Source organism: Musca autumnalis, unplaced genomic scaffold (genome assembly GCF_047663935.1).
Source record: "Musca autumnalis isolate F117 unplaced genomic scaffold, ASM4766393v1 scaffold_2, whole genome shotgun sequence".
NCBI classification, from domain to species: Eukaryota; Metazoa; Arthropoda; class Insecta; order Diptera; family Muscidae; genus Musca; species Musca autumnalis.
In genome coordinates this window covers 179,598,950-179,619,135 of record NW_027411755.1, presented here as the reverse complement: position 1 = coordinate 179,619,135, position 20,186 = coordinate 179,598,950, and the positions used below count along the sequence as shown (strand labels likewise).

The 20,186-nt window shown below is 34.7% G+C and overlaps 1 protein-coding gene across 1 annotated transcript in view; it reads right to left on the bottom strand.

The window, feature by feature from the left end:
- Positions 1–20,186, bottom strand: part of Btk (tyrosine-protein kinase Btk29A) — a 533,208-nt gene that overhangs the window by 268,593 nt on the left and 244,429 nt on the right. The window contains exon 5 of the mRNA XM_073970132.1: positions 6,673–6,819. Within this exon, the coding sequence (XP_073826233.1) occupies positions 6,673–6,819 (147 nt within the window). The remainder of the gene's footprint in view (positions 1–6,672; positions 6,820–20,186) is intronic.

The window sequence follows — 20,186 nt, the reverse complement described above, 5'->3', positions numbered from 1 at the left end:
ATGTTTTCAAGAACCATCAGGCGTGGAATTGTTAACAATATTTTTTTAAGGAAATGGAATTTTTAAAGAATATTTGAAATTTTTAAAGAATATTTTTTCAAGGACTATCAAACCGAAAAGCGTGGAATTTTTAAATAAAATTTTTTAAGGACTTTCAGACCAAATAGTGTGGAATTTTTAAGGAATATATTTTTTAGGAATTTCAGATCAAAAAGCGTGGAATTTTTAAAAAATATTTTTTAAGGACTTTCGGACTAAAAAGCGTGGAATTTTCAAGGAATATTTTTTCCAGGTCTTTTAGACCAAAAAGAGTGGAATTTTCAAAGAATATTTTTTAAGGACTTTCAGACCAAAAAGCGTGGAATTTTTAAAGAATATTTTTATAAGGGCTTTCAGACCAAAAAACGTGGAATTTTTAAAGAATATTTTTTCATGGACTTTCAAACCAAAAAAGCGTGGATTTTTTAATGAATATTTTTTCAATGACTTTCAGACCAAAAAGCGTGGAATTTTTAAAGAATATTTTTTCAAGGACGATAAGACCAATATGCGTGGAAATTTTAAAGAATATTTTTCAAGGACCATCAGACCAAAAAGCGTGGAATTTTTAAGGAATATTTTGTTAAGAACCATCAGACCAAAAAGCGTGGAATTTTTAAAGAATATTTTTTCAAGGACTTTCAGACCAAAAAGGCGTGGATTTTTTAATGAATATTTTTTCAAGGACTTTCAGACCAAAAAGCGTGGAATTTTTAATGAATGTTTTTTCAAGGACCATAAGACCAATAGGCGTAGAAATTTTAAAGAATATTTTTCAAGGAACATCAGACCAAAAAGCGTGGAATTTTTAAGGAATATTTTTTAAGGACCTTCAGTCCAACAGGCGTGGAAATGTTAAAGAATATTTTTCAAGGACCTTCAGTCCAACAGGCGTGGAAATTTTAATGAACATTTTTTCAAGGACCTTCAGTCTAACAGGCGTGGAAATTTTAAAGAGCATTTTTTCAAGGACCTTCAGTCTAACAGGCGTGGAAATTTTAAAGAATATTTTTCAAGGACCATCAAACCAAAAAAAACTATCGAACCAACTGACGTGGATTTTTAAAAAATATTTTTCCGAAAAATTATCATATCAACAGGCGAGGATTTATATGGAATATTTTTTGCAGGACCATAAGACCAACATGGGTGAATTTTTAAAGAATATTTTTTTGCAGGACCATAAGACCAACATGCGTGGATTTTTAAAGAATATTTTTCCAAAAAACTATCAGACCAACAAAGAATATTTTTTCAAAAAAAAGTATCAGACTAACATGCGTGGAATTTATCTACCAACAAACCTGAGCCATAAGTTTATCTACCTCCTGTGTCTCGACGTTGCCCCAAAGGCTCTCTCCATTCACATGTTTGCCATGACAATACCACACAATATCCTCAGGTTTAGCCAAATTATCTGTCATTTCCCCATATTTGTTCTTCAGTGCTGTTGGGGAATTGTATGCAGCATGATTCGCATCCATCCATCCATCTATTCATCCATTTGTGTCTGATTGTCTGGGTGTGGGACATTTGTGGAAGAACGAAACAGTAGCCCAAACCAAATTGGACACCTTGTCTCCCACCATCAACCAACCAACCAGTCTATGAATAATGCCCCAAGAGTTAAAGCAAATATCCGCAAATATCCGAAAAAAAGCTCACAAAAAAAAAGAAGTTGCAAGTGTGTTAATGCAACACGGGACATATATCACTTCAGTCATGCTTGCGGTGCTGTGGCTGGTGGCTGGCAGACACAAATGTAATTTCAATATGGTTGCAAATGTTGCGGTTACAATTTGAGACATTGGCAACGGTTGGGGATGATGTGATGCTGCTACTGTGTTCAGTGGCGGCAGCTGTTGCTTCTGTTGATGAGGAGGATGATGATGATGGAATTGCCAATGCAATTCTGCAGCGTTTTTTATGATGCAGTTCTTTATGTGTTTTGTGTCGGTTGGTCTTAAATATGTATCTTCACACTACCCACCCATTATTATTATTTTCCACTTTCTGCTTATTTAAAGATTGCAAAGTGAATGCTGCATGCCATCATCCTCACCCGAATCCTCGTCTCATTTTGTTTGATTTCTTCTTTGGTGTTTCAGGTATTTATTTTTAAATTTTGTTGTTGCAGTTTTCTTTTTGCTATAACCATAAACATTTGGACCTCCTACTCCTAGCCTGAGGAAGAGTTCACTGAAATTAGGTGCACGCATTGTGCGTATGTGTGGATGTATGCAAGTCTAGTAAATTAGTTTGGATTTGCTGTAATTTATTGCAAATTGCCTCTTTTTCACTGCTTAGAAATTTCATTAGGGATAACGAAGTTTCCCAGCCATCAATCAAAGGATTAGACGAGTCCTTCGAAATTAGTGCCATATGAAAAATGTTTTGGAATTTGTATAAATTTGTCATGGTTTCAAAAAATAATATATTACAATGTTATGACTCACTCACTGACCATCGGATCGGAGCTTAACAATATTTTTAAGGACTGTTAGACCAACAGACTGAAAATATTTTAGACCCTACTCATCGTGGATTTTTAAAGAATTTTTAGAGGCAAGCTAGAGCTTCCTAAACGTGGTATTTTTAAAGAATTTTTAGAGGAAACCTAGAGCCACCCAAAAGTAGATTTTTAAAGCAAAATTTGAGCCTCCCAAACGCGGATTTTTTAAAGAATTTTCAGAAGAAACCTGGAGACTCCCAAACGTGGATTCTTTAAAGAATTTTTAGAAAAAAACCTGGAGCATCCCAAACGTGGATTTTTTAAAGAATTTTTAGTAGAAACCTGGAGCATCCCAAACGTGGATTTTTTAAAGAATTTTTAGAAGAAACCTGGAGCCTCCCAAACGTGGATTTTTTAAAGATTTTTTAGAGGAAACCTTGAGCCTCCCAAACGTGGATTTTTTAAAGAATTTTTAGAGGAAACCTTGAGCCTCCCAAACGTGGATTTTTTAAAGAATTTTTAGAGGAAACCTTGAGCCTCCCAAACGTGGATTTTTTACAGAATTTTTAGAGCAAACCTTGAGCCTCCCAAACGTGGATTTTTTAAAGAATTTTTAGAGGAAACCTTGAGCCTCCCAAACGAGGATTTTTTAAAGAATTTTTAGAGGAAACCTTGAGCCTCCCAAACGTGGATTTTTTTAAAGAATTTTTAGAGGAAACCGTGAGCCTCCCAAACGTGGATTTTTTAAAGAATTTTAGAGGAAACCGTGAGCCTCCCAAACGTGGATGTTTTAAAGAATTTTTAGAGGAAACCTTGAGCCTCCCAAACGTGGATTTTTTAAAGAATTTTTAGAGGAAACCTTGAGCCTCCCAAACGTGGATTTTTTAAAGAATTTTTAGAGGAAACCTTGAGCCTCCCAAACGTGGATTTTTAAAGATTTTTTAGAGGAAACCTTGAGCCTCCCAAACGTGGATTTTTTAAAGAATTTTTAGAGGAAACCTTGAGCCTCCCAAACGTGGATTTTTTAAAGAATTTTTAGAGGAAACCTTGAGCCTCCCAAACGTGGATTTTTTAAAGAATTTTTAGAGGAAACCTTGAGCCTCCCAAACGTGGATTTTTTAAAGAATTTTTAGAGGAAACCTTGAAGCCTCCCAAACGTGGATTTTTTAAAGAATTTTTAGAGGCAAGCTAGAGCCTTCCAAACGTGGATTTTTTAAAGAATTTTTAGAGGAAACCTTGAGCCTCCCAAACGTGGATTTTTTAAAGAATTTTTAGAGGAAACCTTGAGCCTCCCAAACGTGGATTTTTTAAAGAATTTTTAGAGGAAACCTTGAGCCTCCCAAACGTGGATTTTTTAAAGAATTTTTAGAGGAAACCTTGAGCCTCCCAAACGTGGATTTTTTAAAGAATTTTTAGAGGAAACCTTGAGCCTCCCAAACGTGGGTTTTTTAAAGAATTTTTAGAGGAAACCTTGAGCCTCCCAAACGTGGAATTTTTAAACAATTTTTAGAGGAAACCTTGAGCCTCCCAAACTTGGATTTTTTAAAGAATTTTTAGTGCAAACTTTGAGCCTCCCAAACGTGAATTTTTTTTAAAGAATTTTTAGAGGCAACCTTGAGCCTCCCAAACGTGGATTTTTAAAACAATTTTTAGAGGAAACCTTGAGCCTCCCAAACATGGATTTTTAAAACAATTTTTAGAGGAAACCTTGAGCCTCCCAAACGTGGATTTTTAAAACAATTTTTAGAGGAAACCTTGAGCCTCCCAAACGCGGATTTTCAAAACAATTTTTAGAGGAAACCTTGAGCCTCCCAAACGTGGATTTTACAAAACAATTTTTAGAGGAAACCTTGAGCCTCCCAAACGTGGATTTTTAAAACAATTTTTAGAGGAAACCTTGAGCCTCCCAAACGTGGATTTTTAAAACAATTTTTAGAGGAAAACTTGAGCCTCCCAAACGTGGATTTTTAAAACAATTTTTAGAGGAAACCTTGAGCCTCCCAAACGTGGATTTTTAAAACAATTTTTAGAGGAAACCTTGAGCCTCCCAAACGTGGATTTTTTAAAGAATTTTTAGAGGAAACCTTGAGCCTCCCAAACGTCAATTTTTAAAACAATTTTTTGAGGAAACCTTGAGCCTCCCAAACGTGGATTTGTAAAACAATTTTTAGAGGAACGTGGATTTTTTAAAGAATTTTTAGAGGAAACCTTGAGCATCCCAAACTTGGATTTTTTAAAGAATTTTTAGAGGAAACCTTGAGCCTCCAAACGTGGATTTTTTAAAGAATTTTTAGAGGAAACCTTGAGCCTCCCAAACGTGGATTTTTAAAACAATTTTTAGAGGAAACCTTGAGCCTCCCAAACATGGATTTTTAAAACAATTTTTAGAGGAAACCTTGATCCTCCCAAACGTGGATTTTTTAGAGGAAACCTTGAACGTCCCAAACGTGGATTTTTTAGAGGAAACCTTGAGCCTCGCAAACGTGGATTTTTTAAAGAATTTTTAGAGAAGATATTGAGCCTCCCAAAAGTGGATTTTGTTAAAGAATTTTTAGAGGAAACCTTGAGCCTGCCAAACGTGGAGTTTTTAAAGAATTTTTAGAGGAAACCTTGAGCCTCCCAAACGTGGATTTTTTAGAGGAAACCTTGAACCTCCCAAACGTGGATTTTTAGAGGAAACCTTGAGCCTCCCAAACGCGGATTTTTTAGAGGAAACCTTGAGCCTCCCAAACGTGGATTTTTTAGAGGAAACCTTGAGCCTCCCAAACGTGGATTTTTTAAAGAATTTTTAGAGAAGATATTGAGCCTCCCAAAAGTGGATTTTTTTAAAGAATTTTTAGAGGAAACCTTGAGCCTCCCAAACGTGGATTTTGAAGAATTTTTAGAGGAAACCTTGAGCCCCCAAACGTGGATATTTTAAAGAATTTTTAGAGGAAACCTAGAGCCTCTCAAATGTGGATTTTTTTAAAGAATTTTCAGAGGAAACCTAGAGCTGTAAACAAGATGACATGTACCACCATGAAGTTCTAAGTCTACACTCCATTGAATGTTCAACATTACCGAGTGTATTCAAAGAAATAATAAGACCATACCAATACCAAAGACTGTCAGATTGCCATTCAATTCATGAGGTCATAATCCTTCAATAGAAAGATTATAATCAACTTAAGCCCCACTTATTATGTAAAATAATTCTCCAATTAGTTATTAATTCTTGTCATTTTCTTGACAGTCTGAATGATGACCTGCACAATATTTTTTTAAAATAAAATAAACCAAGACCCAAAAATGGAAATTTACCACAACTTTTACGTGTCCAATTCAAGAAGAAAGAACCCAAATGAATATTAAGTTTTTCTATTAAAAGGAAGAAGAAGAATAGATGAAGGAAATTTGTTGCGGTTATAAATTTTGTTCAATGTTCTCTTTCAGGCAATAACAAAATTTTCCATTCCAAATAGAAAAAAAGAAGGGAATCTTTAAGAAAAGGCCAAAAAGGTCACAAGTCCACAAAGACGCGCGCGCACTCACACAAGCCATGAATGGGAAAAAATATAATAATAATTCTACAAACACCAAATGAAGTGGAAAGGAATGGAAATCGAAAGAATGAACAAAAAATTACGACACTAACAAATGATGATTTGATGCTAAGGAGTGTGCAATAGAGTAGCACAAAGTCATCAAGAAGTTAAACACCATCATCCTCATCATGGACGATGAAGATGGACGACGATCGTACGGAAAAAAGAAGAAAACCAAAAATACGATGAACCAAAATTGTGATGTATGGCACGCATTTCCTGCTTAAGAAACTCACAGAGGCATAACAACAAACAAAAGTATCCAAATGGATTGCACTCCAGCAACACCCAGGCCGGCAAGCAGGCAGCCTGTCTAGGGAGCAGTTTTGTGTATTAATTAGGTTTCCATTTTGTCCATACCATGACAACATTTTTTTTCATTTTCCTAGAGCCTCCTAATATGTGCTTAAATGCTGTATGAAATGTATTCTGAAATCGTTTTCGTAAAGAAAACACACGTTCTACATAAACTGCCATGTCAAGGCAGGTGGTGGATAAATTAAACAGTCGACACTTTAAAGTAATTTGTTATCCCAGCTTTGCTTTTAGTTTTCAAGCTGGGCGTAGGCTATGGAATTTTAAAAAAGTTTTACTTACTTGGATTATTGTTGGTTTCACGCCAATGTGTTGCCGCCTGACAGCCAAATGTTGCTCGACTTATACCCTTACAGCAGGACCATCGTTTACCCGACCATAAACCAGGATGAAAACGATATGATTTTGGGGTGTTGGTATCTTCACAAACTGGAAAGAGAAGGAAAAACGAAACTTTTCTATAAATGTGGATTTAAATAATTTTGAAAGGTAAGCTAGAGCTTCATACACCTGGATTTTTTAAAGAATTTTGAGAGCATCTTAAACATGGATTTTTTACAGAATTTGTAGAGGCAAGCTAGAGCTTCACAAACGTGGATTTTTTAAAGAATTTTTCCAAGAAACCTTGATCCACATAAACGTGGATTTTTTAAAGAATTTTCCCAAGAAACCTTGAGACACATAAACGTGGATTTTTTAAAGAATTTTTCCAAGAAACCTTGAGCCACATAAAAGTGGATTTTTTAAAGAATTTTACCAAGAAACCTTGAGCCACATAAACGTGGATTTTTTAAAGAATTCTTCCAAGAAACCTTAAGCCACATAAACGTGGATTTTTTAAAGAATTTTTCCAAGAAACCGTGAGCCAGATAAACGTGGATTTTTAAAAAAAAATTTTCCAAGAAACCTTGAGCCACATAAACGTGGATTTTTTAAAGAATTTTTCCAAGAAACCTTGAGCCACATAAACGTGGATTTTTTAAAGAATTTTTCCAAGAAACCTTGAGCCACATAAACGTGGATTTTTTAAAGAATTTTTCCAAGAAACCTTGAGCCACATAAGCGTGGATTTTTTAAAGAATTTTTCCAAGAAACCTTGAGCCACATAAACGTGGATTTTTTAAAGAATTTTTCCAAGAAACCTTGAGCCACATAAGCGTGGATTTTTTAAAGAATTTTTCCAAGAAACCTTGAGCCACATAAGCGTGGATTTTTTTAAGAACGTTTCCAAGAAACCATAAGCGTGGATTTTTTAAAGAACGTTTCCAAGAAACCATAAGCGTGGATTTTTTAAAGAATTTTCCCAAGAAACCTTGAGCCACATAAGCGTGGATTTTTTAAAGAATTTTCCCAAGAAACCTTGAGCCACATAAGCGTGGATTTTTTAAAGAATTTTCCCAAGAAACCTTGAGCCACATAAGCGTGGATTTTTTAAAGAATTTTCCCAAGAAACCTTGAGCCACATAAGCGTGGATTTTTTAAAGAATTTTCCCAAGAAACCTTGAGCCACATAAGCGTGGATTTTTTAAAGAATTTTCCCAAGAAACCTTGAGCCACATAAGCGTGGATTTTTTAAAGAATTTTCCCAAGAAACCTTGAGCCACATAAGCGTGGATTTTTTAAAGAATTTTCCCAAGAAACCTTGAGCCACATAAGCGTGGATTTTTTAAAGAATTTTCCCAAGAAACCTTGAGCCACATAAGCGTGGATTTTTTAAAGAATTTTCCCAAGAAACCTTGAGCCACATAAGCGTGGATTTTTTAAAGAATTTTCCCAAGAAACCTTGAGCCACATAAGCGTGGATTTTTTAAAGAATTTTCCCAAGAAACCTTGAGCCACATAAGCGTGGATTTTTTAAAGAATTTTCCCAAGAAACCTTGAGCCACATAAGCGTGGATTTTTTAAAGAATTTTCCCAAGAAACCTTGAGCCACATAAGCGTGGATTTTTTAAAGAATTTTCCCAAGAAACCTTGAGCCACATAAGCGTGGATTTTTTAAAGAATTTTCCCAAGAAACCTTGAGCCACATAAGCGTGGATTTTTTAAAGAATTTTCCCAAGAAACCTTGAGCCACATAAGCGTGGATTTTTTAAAGAATTTTCCCAAGAAACCTTGAGCCACATAAGCGTGAATTTTTTAAAGAATTTTCCCAAGAAACCTTGAGCCACATAAGCGTGGATTTTTTAAAGAATTTTCCCAAGAAACCTTGAGCCACATAAGCGTGGATTTTTTAAAGAATTTTCCCAAGAAACCTTGAGCCACATAAGCGTGGATTTTTTAAAGAATTTTCCCAAGAAACCTTGAGCCACATAAGCGTGGATTTTTTAAAGAATTTTCCCAAGAAACCTTGAGCCACATAAGCGTGGATTTTTTAAAGAATTTTCCCAAGAAACCTTGAGCCACATAAGCGTGGATTTTTTAAAGAATTTTCCCAAGAAACCTTGAGCCACATAAGCGTGGATTTTTTAAAGAATTTTCCCAAGAAACCTTGAGCCACATAAGCGTGGATTTTTTAAAGAATTTTCCCAAGAAACCTTGAGCCACATAAGCGTGGATTTTTTAAAGAATTTTCCCAAGAAACCTTGAGCCACATAAGCGTGGATTTTTTAAAGAATTTTCCCAAGAAACCTTGAGCCACATAAGCGTGGATTTTTTAAAGAATTTTCCCAAGAAACCTTGAGCCACATAAGCGTGGATTTTTTAAAGAATTTTCCCAAGAAACCTTGAGCCACATAAGCGTGGATTTTTTAAAGAATTTTCCCAAGAAACCTTGAGCCACATAAGCGTGGATTTTTTAAAGAATTTTCCCAAGAAACCTTGAGCCACATAAGCGTGGATTTTTTAAAGAATTTTCCCAAGAAACCTTGAGCCACATAAGCGTGGATTTTTTAAAGAATTTTCCCAAGAAACCTTGAGCCACATAAGCGTGGATTTTTTAAAGAATTTTCCCAAGAAACCTTGAGCCACATAAGCGTGGATTTTTTAAAGAATTTTCCCAAGAAACCTTGAGCCACATAAGCGTGGATTTTTTAAAGAATTTTCCCAAGAAACCTTGAGCCACATAAGCGTGGATTTTTTAAAGAATTTTCCCAAGAAACCTTGAGCCACATAAGCGTGGATTTTTTAAAGAATTTTCCCAAGAAACCTTGAGCCACATAAGCGTGGATTTTTTAAAGAATTTTCCCAAGAAACCTTGAGCCACATAAGCGTGGATTTTTTAAAGAATTTTCCCAAGAAACCTTGAGCCACATAAGCGTGGATTTTTTAAAGAATTTTCCCAAGAAACCTTGAGCCACATAAGCGTGGATTTTTTAAAGAATTTTCCCAAGAAACCTTGAGCCACATAAGCGTGGATTTTTTAAAGAATTTTCCCAAGAAACCTTGAGCCACATAAGCGTGGATTTTTTAAAGAATTTTCCCAAGAAACCTTGAGCCACATAAGCGTGGATTTTTTAAAGAATTTTCCCAAGAAACCTTGAGCCACATAAGCGTGGATTTTTTAAAGAATTTTCCCAAGAAACCTTGAGCCACATAAGCGTGGATTTTTTAAAGAATTTTCCCAAGAAACCTTGAGCCACATAAGCGTGGATTTTTTAAAGAATTTTCCCAAGAAACCTTGAGCCACATAAGCGTGGATTTTTTAAAGAATTTTCCCAAGAAACCTTGAGCCACATAAGCGTGGATTTTTTAAAGAATTTTCCCAAGAAACCTTGAGCCACATAAGCGTGGATTTTTTAAAGAATTTTCCCAAGAAACCTTGAGCCACATAAGCGTGGATTTTTTAAAGAATTTTCCCAAGAAACCTTGAGCCACATAAGCGTGGATTTTTTAAAGAATTTTCCCAAGAAACCTTGAGCCACATAAGCGTGGATTTTTTAAAGAATTTTCCCAAGAAACCTTGAGCCACATAAGCGTGGATTTTTTAAAGAATTTTCCCAAGAAACCTTGAGCCACATAAGCGTGGATTTTTTAAAGAATTTTCCCAAGAAACCTTGAGCCACATAAGCGTGGATTTTTTAAAGAATTTTCCCAAGAAACCTTGAGCCACATAAGCGTGGATTTTTTAAAGAATTTTCCCAAGAAACCTTGAGCCACATAAGCGTGGATTTTTTAAAGAATTTTCCCAAGAAACCTTGAGCCACATAAGCGTGGATTTTTTAAAGAATTTTCCCAAGAAACCTTGAGCCACATAAGCGTGGATTTTTTAAAGAATTTTCCCAAGAAACCTTGAGCCACATAAGCGTGGATTTTTTAAAGAATTTTCCCAAGAAACCTTGAGCCACATAAGCGTGGATTTTTTAAAGAATTTTCCCAAGAAACCTTGAGCCACATAAGCGTGGATTTTTTAAAGAATTTTCCCAAGAAACCTTGAGCCACATAAGCGTGGATTTTTTAAAGAATTTTCCCAAGAAACCTTGAGCCAACCGTGAGCCAGATAAACGTGGATTTTAAAAAAAAAAATTTTCCAAGAAACCTTGAGCCACATAAACGTGGATTTTTTAAAGAATTTTTCCAAGAAACCTTGAGCCACATAAACGTGGATTTTTTAAAGAATTTTTCCAAGAAACCTTGAGCCACATAAACGTGGATTTTTTAAAGAATTTTTCCAAGAAACCTTGAGCCACATAAGCGTGGATTTTTTAAAGAATTTTTCCAAGAAACCTTGAGCCACATAAACGTGGATTTTTTAAAGAATTTTTCCAAGAAACCTTGAGCCACATAAGCGTGGATTTTTTAAAGAATTTTTCCAAGAAACCTTGAGCCACATAAGCGTGGATTTTTTTAAGAAAGTTTCCAAGAAACCGTAAGCGTGGATTTTTTAAAGAACGTTTCCAAGAAACCATAAGCGTGGATTTTTTAAAGAATTTTCCCAAGAAACCTTGAGCCACATAAGCGTGGATTTTTTAAAGAATTTTCCCAAGAAACCTTGAGCCACATAAGCGTGGATTTTTTAAAGAATTTTCCCAAGAAACCTTGAGCCACATAAGCGTGGATTTTTTAAAGAATTTTCCCAACAAACCTTGAGCCACATAAGCGTGGATTTTTTAAAGAATTTTCCCAAGAAACCTTGAGCCACATAAGCGTGGATTTTTTAAAAAATTTTCCCAACAAACCTTGAGCCACATAAGCGTGGATTTTTTAAAGAATTTTCCCAAGAAACCTTGAGCCACATAAGCGTGGATTTTTTAAAGAATTTTCCCAACAAACCTTGAGCCACATAAGCGTGGATTTTTTAAAGAATTTTCCCAACAAACCTTGAGCCACATAAGCGTGGATTTTTTAAAGAATTTTCCCAACAAACCTTGAGCCACATAAGCGTGGATTTTTTAAAGAATTTTCCCAAGAAACCTTGAGCCACATAAGCGTGGATTTTTTAAAGAATTTTCCCAACAAACCTTGAGCCACATAAGCGTGGATTTTTTAAAGAATTTTCCCAAGAAACCTTGAGCCACATAAGCGTGGATTTTTTAAAGAATTTTCCCAACAAACCTTGAGCCACATAAGCGTGGATTTTTTAAAGAATTTTCCCAACAAACCTTGAGCCACATAAGCGTGGATTTTTTAAAGAATTTTCCCAAGAAACCTTGAGCCACATAAGCGTGGATTTTTTAAAGAATTTTCCCAAGAAACCTTGAGCCACATAAGCGTGGATTTTTTAAAGAATTTTCCCAAGAAACATTGAGCCACATAAGCGTGGATTTTTTAAAGAATTTTCCCAAGAAACCTTGAGCCACATAAGCGTGGATTTTTTAAAGAATTTTCCCAAGAAATCTTGAGCCACATAAGCGTGGATTTTTAAAGAATTTTCCCAAGAAACCTTGAGCCACATAAGCGTGGATTTTTTAAAGAATTTTCCCAAGAACCTTGAGCCACATAAACGTGGATTTTTTAAAGAATTTTTCCGAGAAACCTAGAGCCACATAAACGTGGATTTTGTTAAGAATTTTTCCAAGAAAACTTGAGCCACATAAACGTGGATTTTGTTAAGAATTTTTCCAAGAAACCTTGAATCACATAAACGTGGATTTTTTAGAGAATTTTTCCAAGAAACCTTGAGCCACATAAACGTGGATTTTTAAAAGAATTTTCCCAAGAAACCTTGAGCCACATAAGCGTGGATTTTTTAAAGAATTTTCCCAAGAAACCTTGAGCCACATAAGCGTGGATTTTTTTAAAGAATTTTCCCAAGAAATCTTGAGCCACATAAGCGTGGATTTTTTTAAAGAATTTTCCCAAGAAATCTTGAGCCACATAAGCGTGGATTTTTTTAAAGAATTTTCCCAAGAAATCTTGAGCCACATAAGCGTGGATTTTTTTAAAGAATTTTCCCAAGAAATCTTGAGCCACATAAGCGTGGATTTTTTTAAAGAATTTTCCCAAGAAATCTTGAGCCACATAAGCGTGGATTTTTTTAAAGAATTTTCCCAAGAAATCTTGAGCCACATAAGCGTGGATTTTTAAAGAATTTTTAGAGAAAAGCTAATTGTGGATTTTTAAAGATTTTCTCCAAGAAACGTTGAGCCACATAAGCGTGGATTTTTTAAAGAATTTTCCCAAGAAACATTGAGCCACATAAGCGTGGATTTTTTAAAGAATTTTCCCAAGAAACATTGAGCCACATAAGCGTGGATTTTTTAAAGAATTTTCCCAAGAAACCTTGAGCCACATAAGCGTGGATTTTTTAAAGAATTTTCCCAAGAAACCTTGAGCCACATAAGCGTGGATTTTTTTAAAGAATTTTCCCAAGAAATCTTGAGCCACATAAGCGTGGATTTTTAAAGAATTTTCCCAAGAAATCTTGAGCCACATAAGCGTGGATTTTTAAAGAATTTTCCCAAGAAATCTTGAGCCACATAAGCGTGGATTTTTAAAGAATTTTTAGAGAAAAGCTACAGCCTCCTAATTGCGGATTTTTAAAGATTTTCTCCAAGAAACCTTGAGCCACATAAGCGTGGATTTTTTAAAGAATTTTCCCAAGAAACATTGAGCCACATAAGCGTGGATTTTTTAAAGAATTTTCCCAAGAAACCTTGAGCCACATAAGCGTGGATTTTTTAAAGAATTTTCCCAAGAAACCTTGAGCCACATAAGCGTGGATTTTTTAAAGAATTTTCCCAAGAAACCTTGAGCCACATAAGCGTGGATTTTTTAAAGAATTTTCCCAAGAAACCTTGAGCCACATAAGCGTGGATTTTTTAAAGAATTTTCCCAAGAAACCTTGAGCCACATAAGCGTGGATTTTTTAAAGAATTTTCCCAAGAAACCTTGAGCCACATAAGCGTGGATTTTTTAAAGAATTTTCCCAAGAAACCTTGAGCCACATAAGCGTGGATTTTTTTAAAGAATTTTCCCAAGAAATCTTGAGCCACATAAGCGTGGATTTTTAAAGAATTTTTAGAGAAAAGCTACAGCCTCCTAATTGTGGATTTTTAAAGATTTTCTCCAAGAAACCTTGAGCCACATAAGCGTGGATTTTTTAAAGAATTTTCCCAAGAAACATTGAGCCACATAAGCGTGGATTTTTTAAAGAATTTTCCCAAGAAACCTTGAGCCACATAAGCGTGGATTTTTTAAAGAATTTTCCCAAGAAATCTTGAGCCACATAAGCGTGGATTTTTAAAGAATTTTCCCAAGAAACCTTGAGCCACATAAGCGTGGATTTTTTAAAGAATTTTCCCAAGAACCTTGAGCCACATAAACGTGGATTTTTTAAAGAATTTTTCCGAAAAACCTAGAGCCACATAAACGTGGATTTTGTTAAGAATTTTTCCAAGAAAACTTGAGCCACATAAACGTGGATTTTGTTAAGAATTTTTCCAAGAAACCTTGAGTCACATAAACGTGGATTTTTTAGAGAATTTTTCCAAGAAACCTTGAGCCACATAAACGTGGATTTTTAAAAGAATTTTCCCAAGAAACCTTGAGCCACATAAGCGTGGATTTTTTAAAGAATTTTCCCAAGAAACCTTGAGCCACATAAGCGTGGATTTTTTAAAGAATTTTCCCAAGAAACCTTGAGCCACATAAGCGTGGATTTTTTAAAGAATTTTCCCAAGAAACCTTGAGCCACATAAGCGTGGATTTTTTAAAGAATTTTCCCAAGAAACCTTGAGCCACATAAGCGTGGATTTTTTTAAAGAATTTTCCCAAGAAACCTTGAGCCACATAAGCGTGGATTTTTTTAAAGAATTTTCCCAAGAAACCTTGAGCCACATAAGCGTGGATTTTTTTAAAGAATTTTCCCAAGAAACCTTGAGCCACATAAGCGTGGATTTTTTTAAAGAATTTTCCCAAGAAATCTTGAGCCACATAAGCGTGGATTTTTTTAAAGAATTTTCCCAAGAAATCTTGAGCCACATAAGCGTGGATTTTTAAAGAATTTTTAGAGAAAAGCTACAGCCTCCTAATTGTGGATTTTTAAAGATTTTCTCCAAGAAACCTTGAGCCACATAAGCGTGGATTTTTTAAAGAATTTTCCCAAGAAACATTGAGCCACATAAGCGTGGATTTTTTAAAGAATTTTCCCAAGAAACCTTGAGCCACATAAGCGTGGATTTTTTAAAGAATTTTCCCAAGAAACCTTGAGCCACATAAGCGTGGATTTTTTAAAGAATTTTCCCAAGAAACCTTGAGCCACATAAGCGTGGATTTTTTAAAGAATTTTCCCAAGAAATCTTGAGCCACATAAGCGTGGATTTTTAAAGAATTTTTAGAGAAAAGCTACAGCCTCCTAATTGTGGATTTTTAAAGATTTTCTCCAAGAAACCTTGAGCCACATAAGCGTGGATTTTTTAAAGAATTTTCCCAAGAAACCTTGAGCCACATAAGCGTGGATTTTTTAAAGAATTTTCCCAAGAAACCTTGAGCCACATAAGCGTGGATTTTTTAAAGAATTTTCCCAAGAAACCTTGAGCCACATAAGCGTGGATTTTTTAAAGAATTTTCCCAAGAAACCTTGAGCCACATAAGCGTGGATTTTTTAAAGAATTTTCCCAAGAAACCTTGAGCCACATAAGCGTGGATTTTTTAAAGAATTTTCCCAAGAAACCTTGAGCCACATAAGCGTGGATTTTTTAAAGAATTTTCCCAAGAAACCTTGAGCCACATAAGCGTGGATTTTTTAAAGAATTTTCCCAAGAAACCTTGAGCCACATAAGCGTGGATTTTTTAAAGAATTTTCCCAAGAAACCTTGAGCCACATAAGCGTGGATTTTTTAAAGAATTTTCCCAAGAAACCTTGAGCCACATAAGCGTGGATTTTTTAAAGAATTTTCCCAAGAAACCTTGAGCCACATAAGCGTGGATTTTTTAAAGAATTTTTCCAAGAAACCTTGAGCCACATAAGCGTGAATTTTTTAAAGAATTTTTCCAAGAAACCTTGAGCCACATAAGCGTGGATTTTTTAAAGAATTTTTCCAAGAAACCTTGAGCCACGTAAACGTGGATTTTTTAAAGAATTTTTCCAAGAAATCTTGAGCCACATAAACGTGGATTTTTTAAAGAATTTTTCCAAGAAATCTTGAGCCACATAAACATGGATTTTTTAAAGAATTTTTCCAAGAAATCTTGAGCCACATAAACGTGGATTTTTTAAAGAATTTTTCCAAAAAACCTTGAGCCACATAAACGTGGATTTTTTAAAGAATTTTCCCAAGAAACCTTGAGCCACATAAGCGTGGATTTTTTAAAGAATTTTTCCAAGAAACTTTGAGCCACATAAACGTGGATTTTTAAAGATTTTTTCCAAGAAACCTTGAGCCACATAAACGTGGATTTTTTTAAGGATTTTTGTCCAAGAAATCTTGAGCCACATAAACGTGGATTTTTTAAAGAATTTTCCCAAGAAACCTTGAGCCACATAAGCGTGGATTTTTTAGAGGAAAGCTACAGCCTCCTAAACGTGGATTTTTTTAAAGAATTTTTCCAAGAAACCTTGAGCCACATAAACGTGGATTTTTTAGAGAATTTTTAGAGGAAAGCTACAGCCTCCTAAACGTGGATTTTTAAAAGATTTTTTAGAGGAAAGCTACAGCCTCCTAAACGTGGATTTTTAAAAGATTTTTTAGAGGAAAGCTACAGCCTCCTAAACGTGGATTTTTAAAAGATTTTTTAGAGAAAAGCTAAAGCCTCCTAAACGTGGATTTTTAAAAGATTCTTTAGAGGAAAGCTACAGCCTCCTAAACGTGGATTTTTTAAAGAATTTCCCCAAGAAACCTTGAGCCACATAAGCGTGGATTTTTTAAAGAATTTTCCCAAGAAACCTTGAGCCACATAAGCGTGGATTTTTTAAAGAATTTTCCCAAGAAACCTTGAGCCACATAAGCGTGGATTTTTAAAGAATTTTCCCAAGAAACCTTGAGCCACATAAGCGTGGATTTTTTAAAGAATTTTCCCAAGAACCTTGAGCCACATAAACGTGGATTTTTTAAAGAATTTTTCCGAGAAACCTAGAGCCACATAAACGTGGATTTTGTTAAGAATTTTTCCAAGAAAACTTGAGCCACATAAACGTGGATTTTGTTAAGAATTTTTCCAAGAAACCTTGAGTCACATAAACGTGGATTTTTTAGAGAATTTTTCCAAGAAACCTTGAGCCACATAAACGTGGATTTTTAAAAGAATTTTCCCAAGAAACCTTGAGCCACATAAGCGTGGATTTTTTAAAGAATTTTCCCAAGAAACCTTGAGCCACATAAGCGTGGATTTTTTAAAGAATTTTCCCAAGAAACCTTGAGCCACATAAGCGTGGATTTTTTAAAGAATTTTCCCAAGAAACCTTGAGCCACATAAGCGTGGATTTTTTAAAGAATTTTCCCAAGAAACCTTGAGCCACATAAGCGTGGATTTTTTAAAGAATTTTCCCAAGAAACCTTGAGCCACATAAGCGTGGATTTTTTAAAGAATTTCCCCAAGAAACCTTGAGCCACATAAGCGTGGATTTTTTAAAGAATTTCCCCAAGAAACCTTGAGCCACATAAGCGTGGATTTTTTAAAGAATTTCCCCAAGAAACCTTGAGCCACATAAGCGTGGATTTTTTAAAGAATTTTCCCAAGAAACCTTGAGCCACATAAGCGTGGATTTTTTAAAGAATTTTCCCAAGAAACCTTGAGCCACATAAGCGTGGATTTTTTAAAGAATTTTCCCAAGAAACCTTGAGCCACATAAGCGTGGATTTTTTAAAGAATTTTTCCAAGAAATCTTGAGCCACATAAACGTGGATTTTTTAAAGAATTTTTCCAAGAAATCTTGAGCCACATAAACATGGATTTTTTAAAGAATTTTTCCAAGAAATCTTGAGCCACATAAACGTGGATTTTTTAAAGAATTTTTCCAAAAAACCTTGAGCCACATAAACGTGGATTTTTTAAAGAATTTTCCCAAGAAACCTTGAGCCACATAAGCGTGGATTTTTTAAAGAATTTTTCCAAGAAACCTTGAGCCACATAAACGTGGATTTTTTAAAAAAAATTTCCAAGAAACCTTGAGCCACATAAAAGTGGATTTATTAAAGAATTTTTCCAAGAAACCTTGAGCCACATAAACGTGGATTTTTTTAAAGAATTTTTCCAAGAAACCTTGAGCCACATAAACGTGGATTTTTTAAAGAATTTTTCCAAGAAACCTTGAGCCACATAAACGTGGATTTTTTAAAGAATTTTTCCAAGAAACCTTGAGCCACATAAACGTGGATTTTTTAAAGAATTTTTCCAAGAAACCTTGAGCCACATAAACGTGGATTTTTTAAAGAATTTTTCCAAGAAACCTTGAGCCACATAAACGTGGATTTTTTAAAGAATTTTTCCAAGAAACCTTGAGCCACATAAACGTGGATTTTTAAAGAATTTTTCCAAGAAACCTTGAGCCACATAAACGTGGATTTTTTAAAGAATTTTTCCAAGAAACCTTGAGCCACATAAACGTGGATTTTTTAAAAAAATTTCCAAGAAACCTTGAGCCACATAAAAGTGGATTTATTAAAGAATTTTTCCAAGAAACCTTGAGCCACATAAACGTGGATTTTTTAAAAAAAATTTCCAAGAAACCTTGAGCCACATAAACGTGGATTTTTTAAAGAATTTTTCCAAGAAACATTGAGCCACATAAACGTGGATTTTTTAAAAAAAATTTCCAAGAAACCTTGAGCCACATAAACGTGGATTTTTTAAAGAATTTTTCCAAGAAACATTGAGCCACATAAACGTGGATTTTTTAAAGAATTTTTCCAAGAAAACTTGAGCCACAGGAAAGCGGATTTTCTAAAGATTTTTTCCAAGAAACCTTGAGCCACATAAACGTGGATTTTTTAAAGAATTTTTCCAGTAAACCTTGAGCCACATAAACGTGGATTTTTTAAAGAATTTTTCCAAGAAACCTTGAGCCACATAAACGTGGATTTTTTAAAGAATTTTTCCAAGAAACCTTGAGCCACATAAACGTGGACTTTTTAAAGAATTTTTCCAAGAAACCTTGAGCCACATAAACGTGGATTTTTTAAAGAATTTTTCCAAGAAACCTTGAGCCACATAAACGTGGATTTTTTAAAGAATTTTTCCAGTAAACCTTGAGCCACATAAACGTGAATTTTTTAAAGAATTTTTCCAGTAAACCTTGAGCCACATAAACGTGGATTTTTTAAAGAATTTTTCGAAGAAACCTTGAGCCACATAAACGTGGATTTTTTAAAGAATTTTTCCAAGAAACCTTGAGCCACATAAACGTGGATTTTTTAAAGAATTTTTCCAAGAAACCTTGAGCCACATAAACGTGGATTTTTAAAGAATTTTTCCAAGAAACCTTGAGCCACATAAACGTGGATTTTTTAAAGAATTTTTCCAAGAAACCTTGAGCCACATAAACGTGGATTTTTTAAAGAATTTTTCCAAGAAACCTTGAGCCACATAAACGTGGATTTTTTAAAAAAAATTTCCAAGAAACCTTGAGCCACATAAACGTGGATTTTTTTAAAGCATTTTTCCAAGAAACCTTGAGCCACATAAACGTGGATTTTTTAAAGAATTTTTCCAAGAAACCTTGAGCCACATAAACGTGGATTTTTTAAAGAATTTTTCCAAGAAACCTTGAGCCACATAAACGTGGATTTTTTAAAGAATTTTTCCAAGAAACCTTGAGCCACATAAACGTGGATTTTTTAAAAAAAATTTCCAAGAAACCTTGAGCCACATAAAAGTGGATTTATTAAAGAATTTTTCCAAGAAACCTTGAGCCACATAAACGTGGATTTTTTAAAAAAAATTTCCAAGAAACCTTGAGCCACATAAACGTGGATTTTTTAAAGAATTTTTCCAAGAAACCTTGAGCCACATAAACGTGGATTTTTTAAAAAAAATTTCCAAGAAACCTTGAGCCACATAAACGTGGATTTTTTAAAGAATTTTTCCAAGAAACCTTGAGCCACATAAACGTGGATTTTTTTAAAGAATTTTTCCAAGAAAACTTGAGCCACAGGAAAGCGGATTTTCTAAAGATTTTTTCCAAGAAACCTTGAGCCACATAAACGTGGATTTTTTAAAGAATTTTTCCAGTAAACCTTGAGCCACATAAACGTGGATTTTTTAAAGAATTTTTCCAAGAAACCTTGAGCCACATAAACGTGGATTTTTTAAAGAATTTTTCCAAGAAACCTTGAGCCACATAAACGTGGACTTTTTAAAGAATTTTTCCAAGAAACCTTGAGCCACATAAACGTGGATTTTTTAAAGAATTTTTCCAAGAAACCTTGAGCCACATAAACGTGGATTTTTTAAAGAATTTTTCCAGTAAACCTTGAGCCACA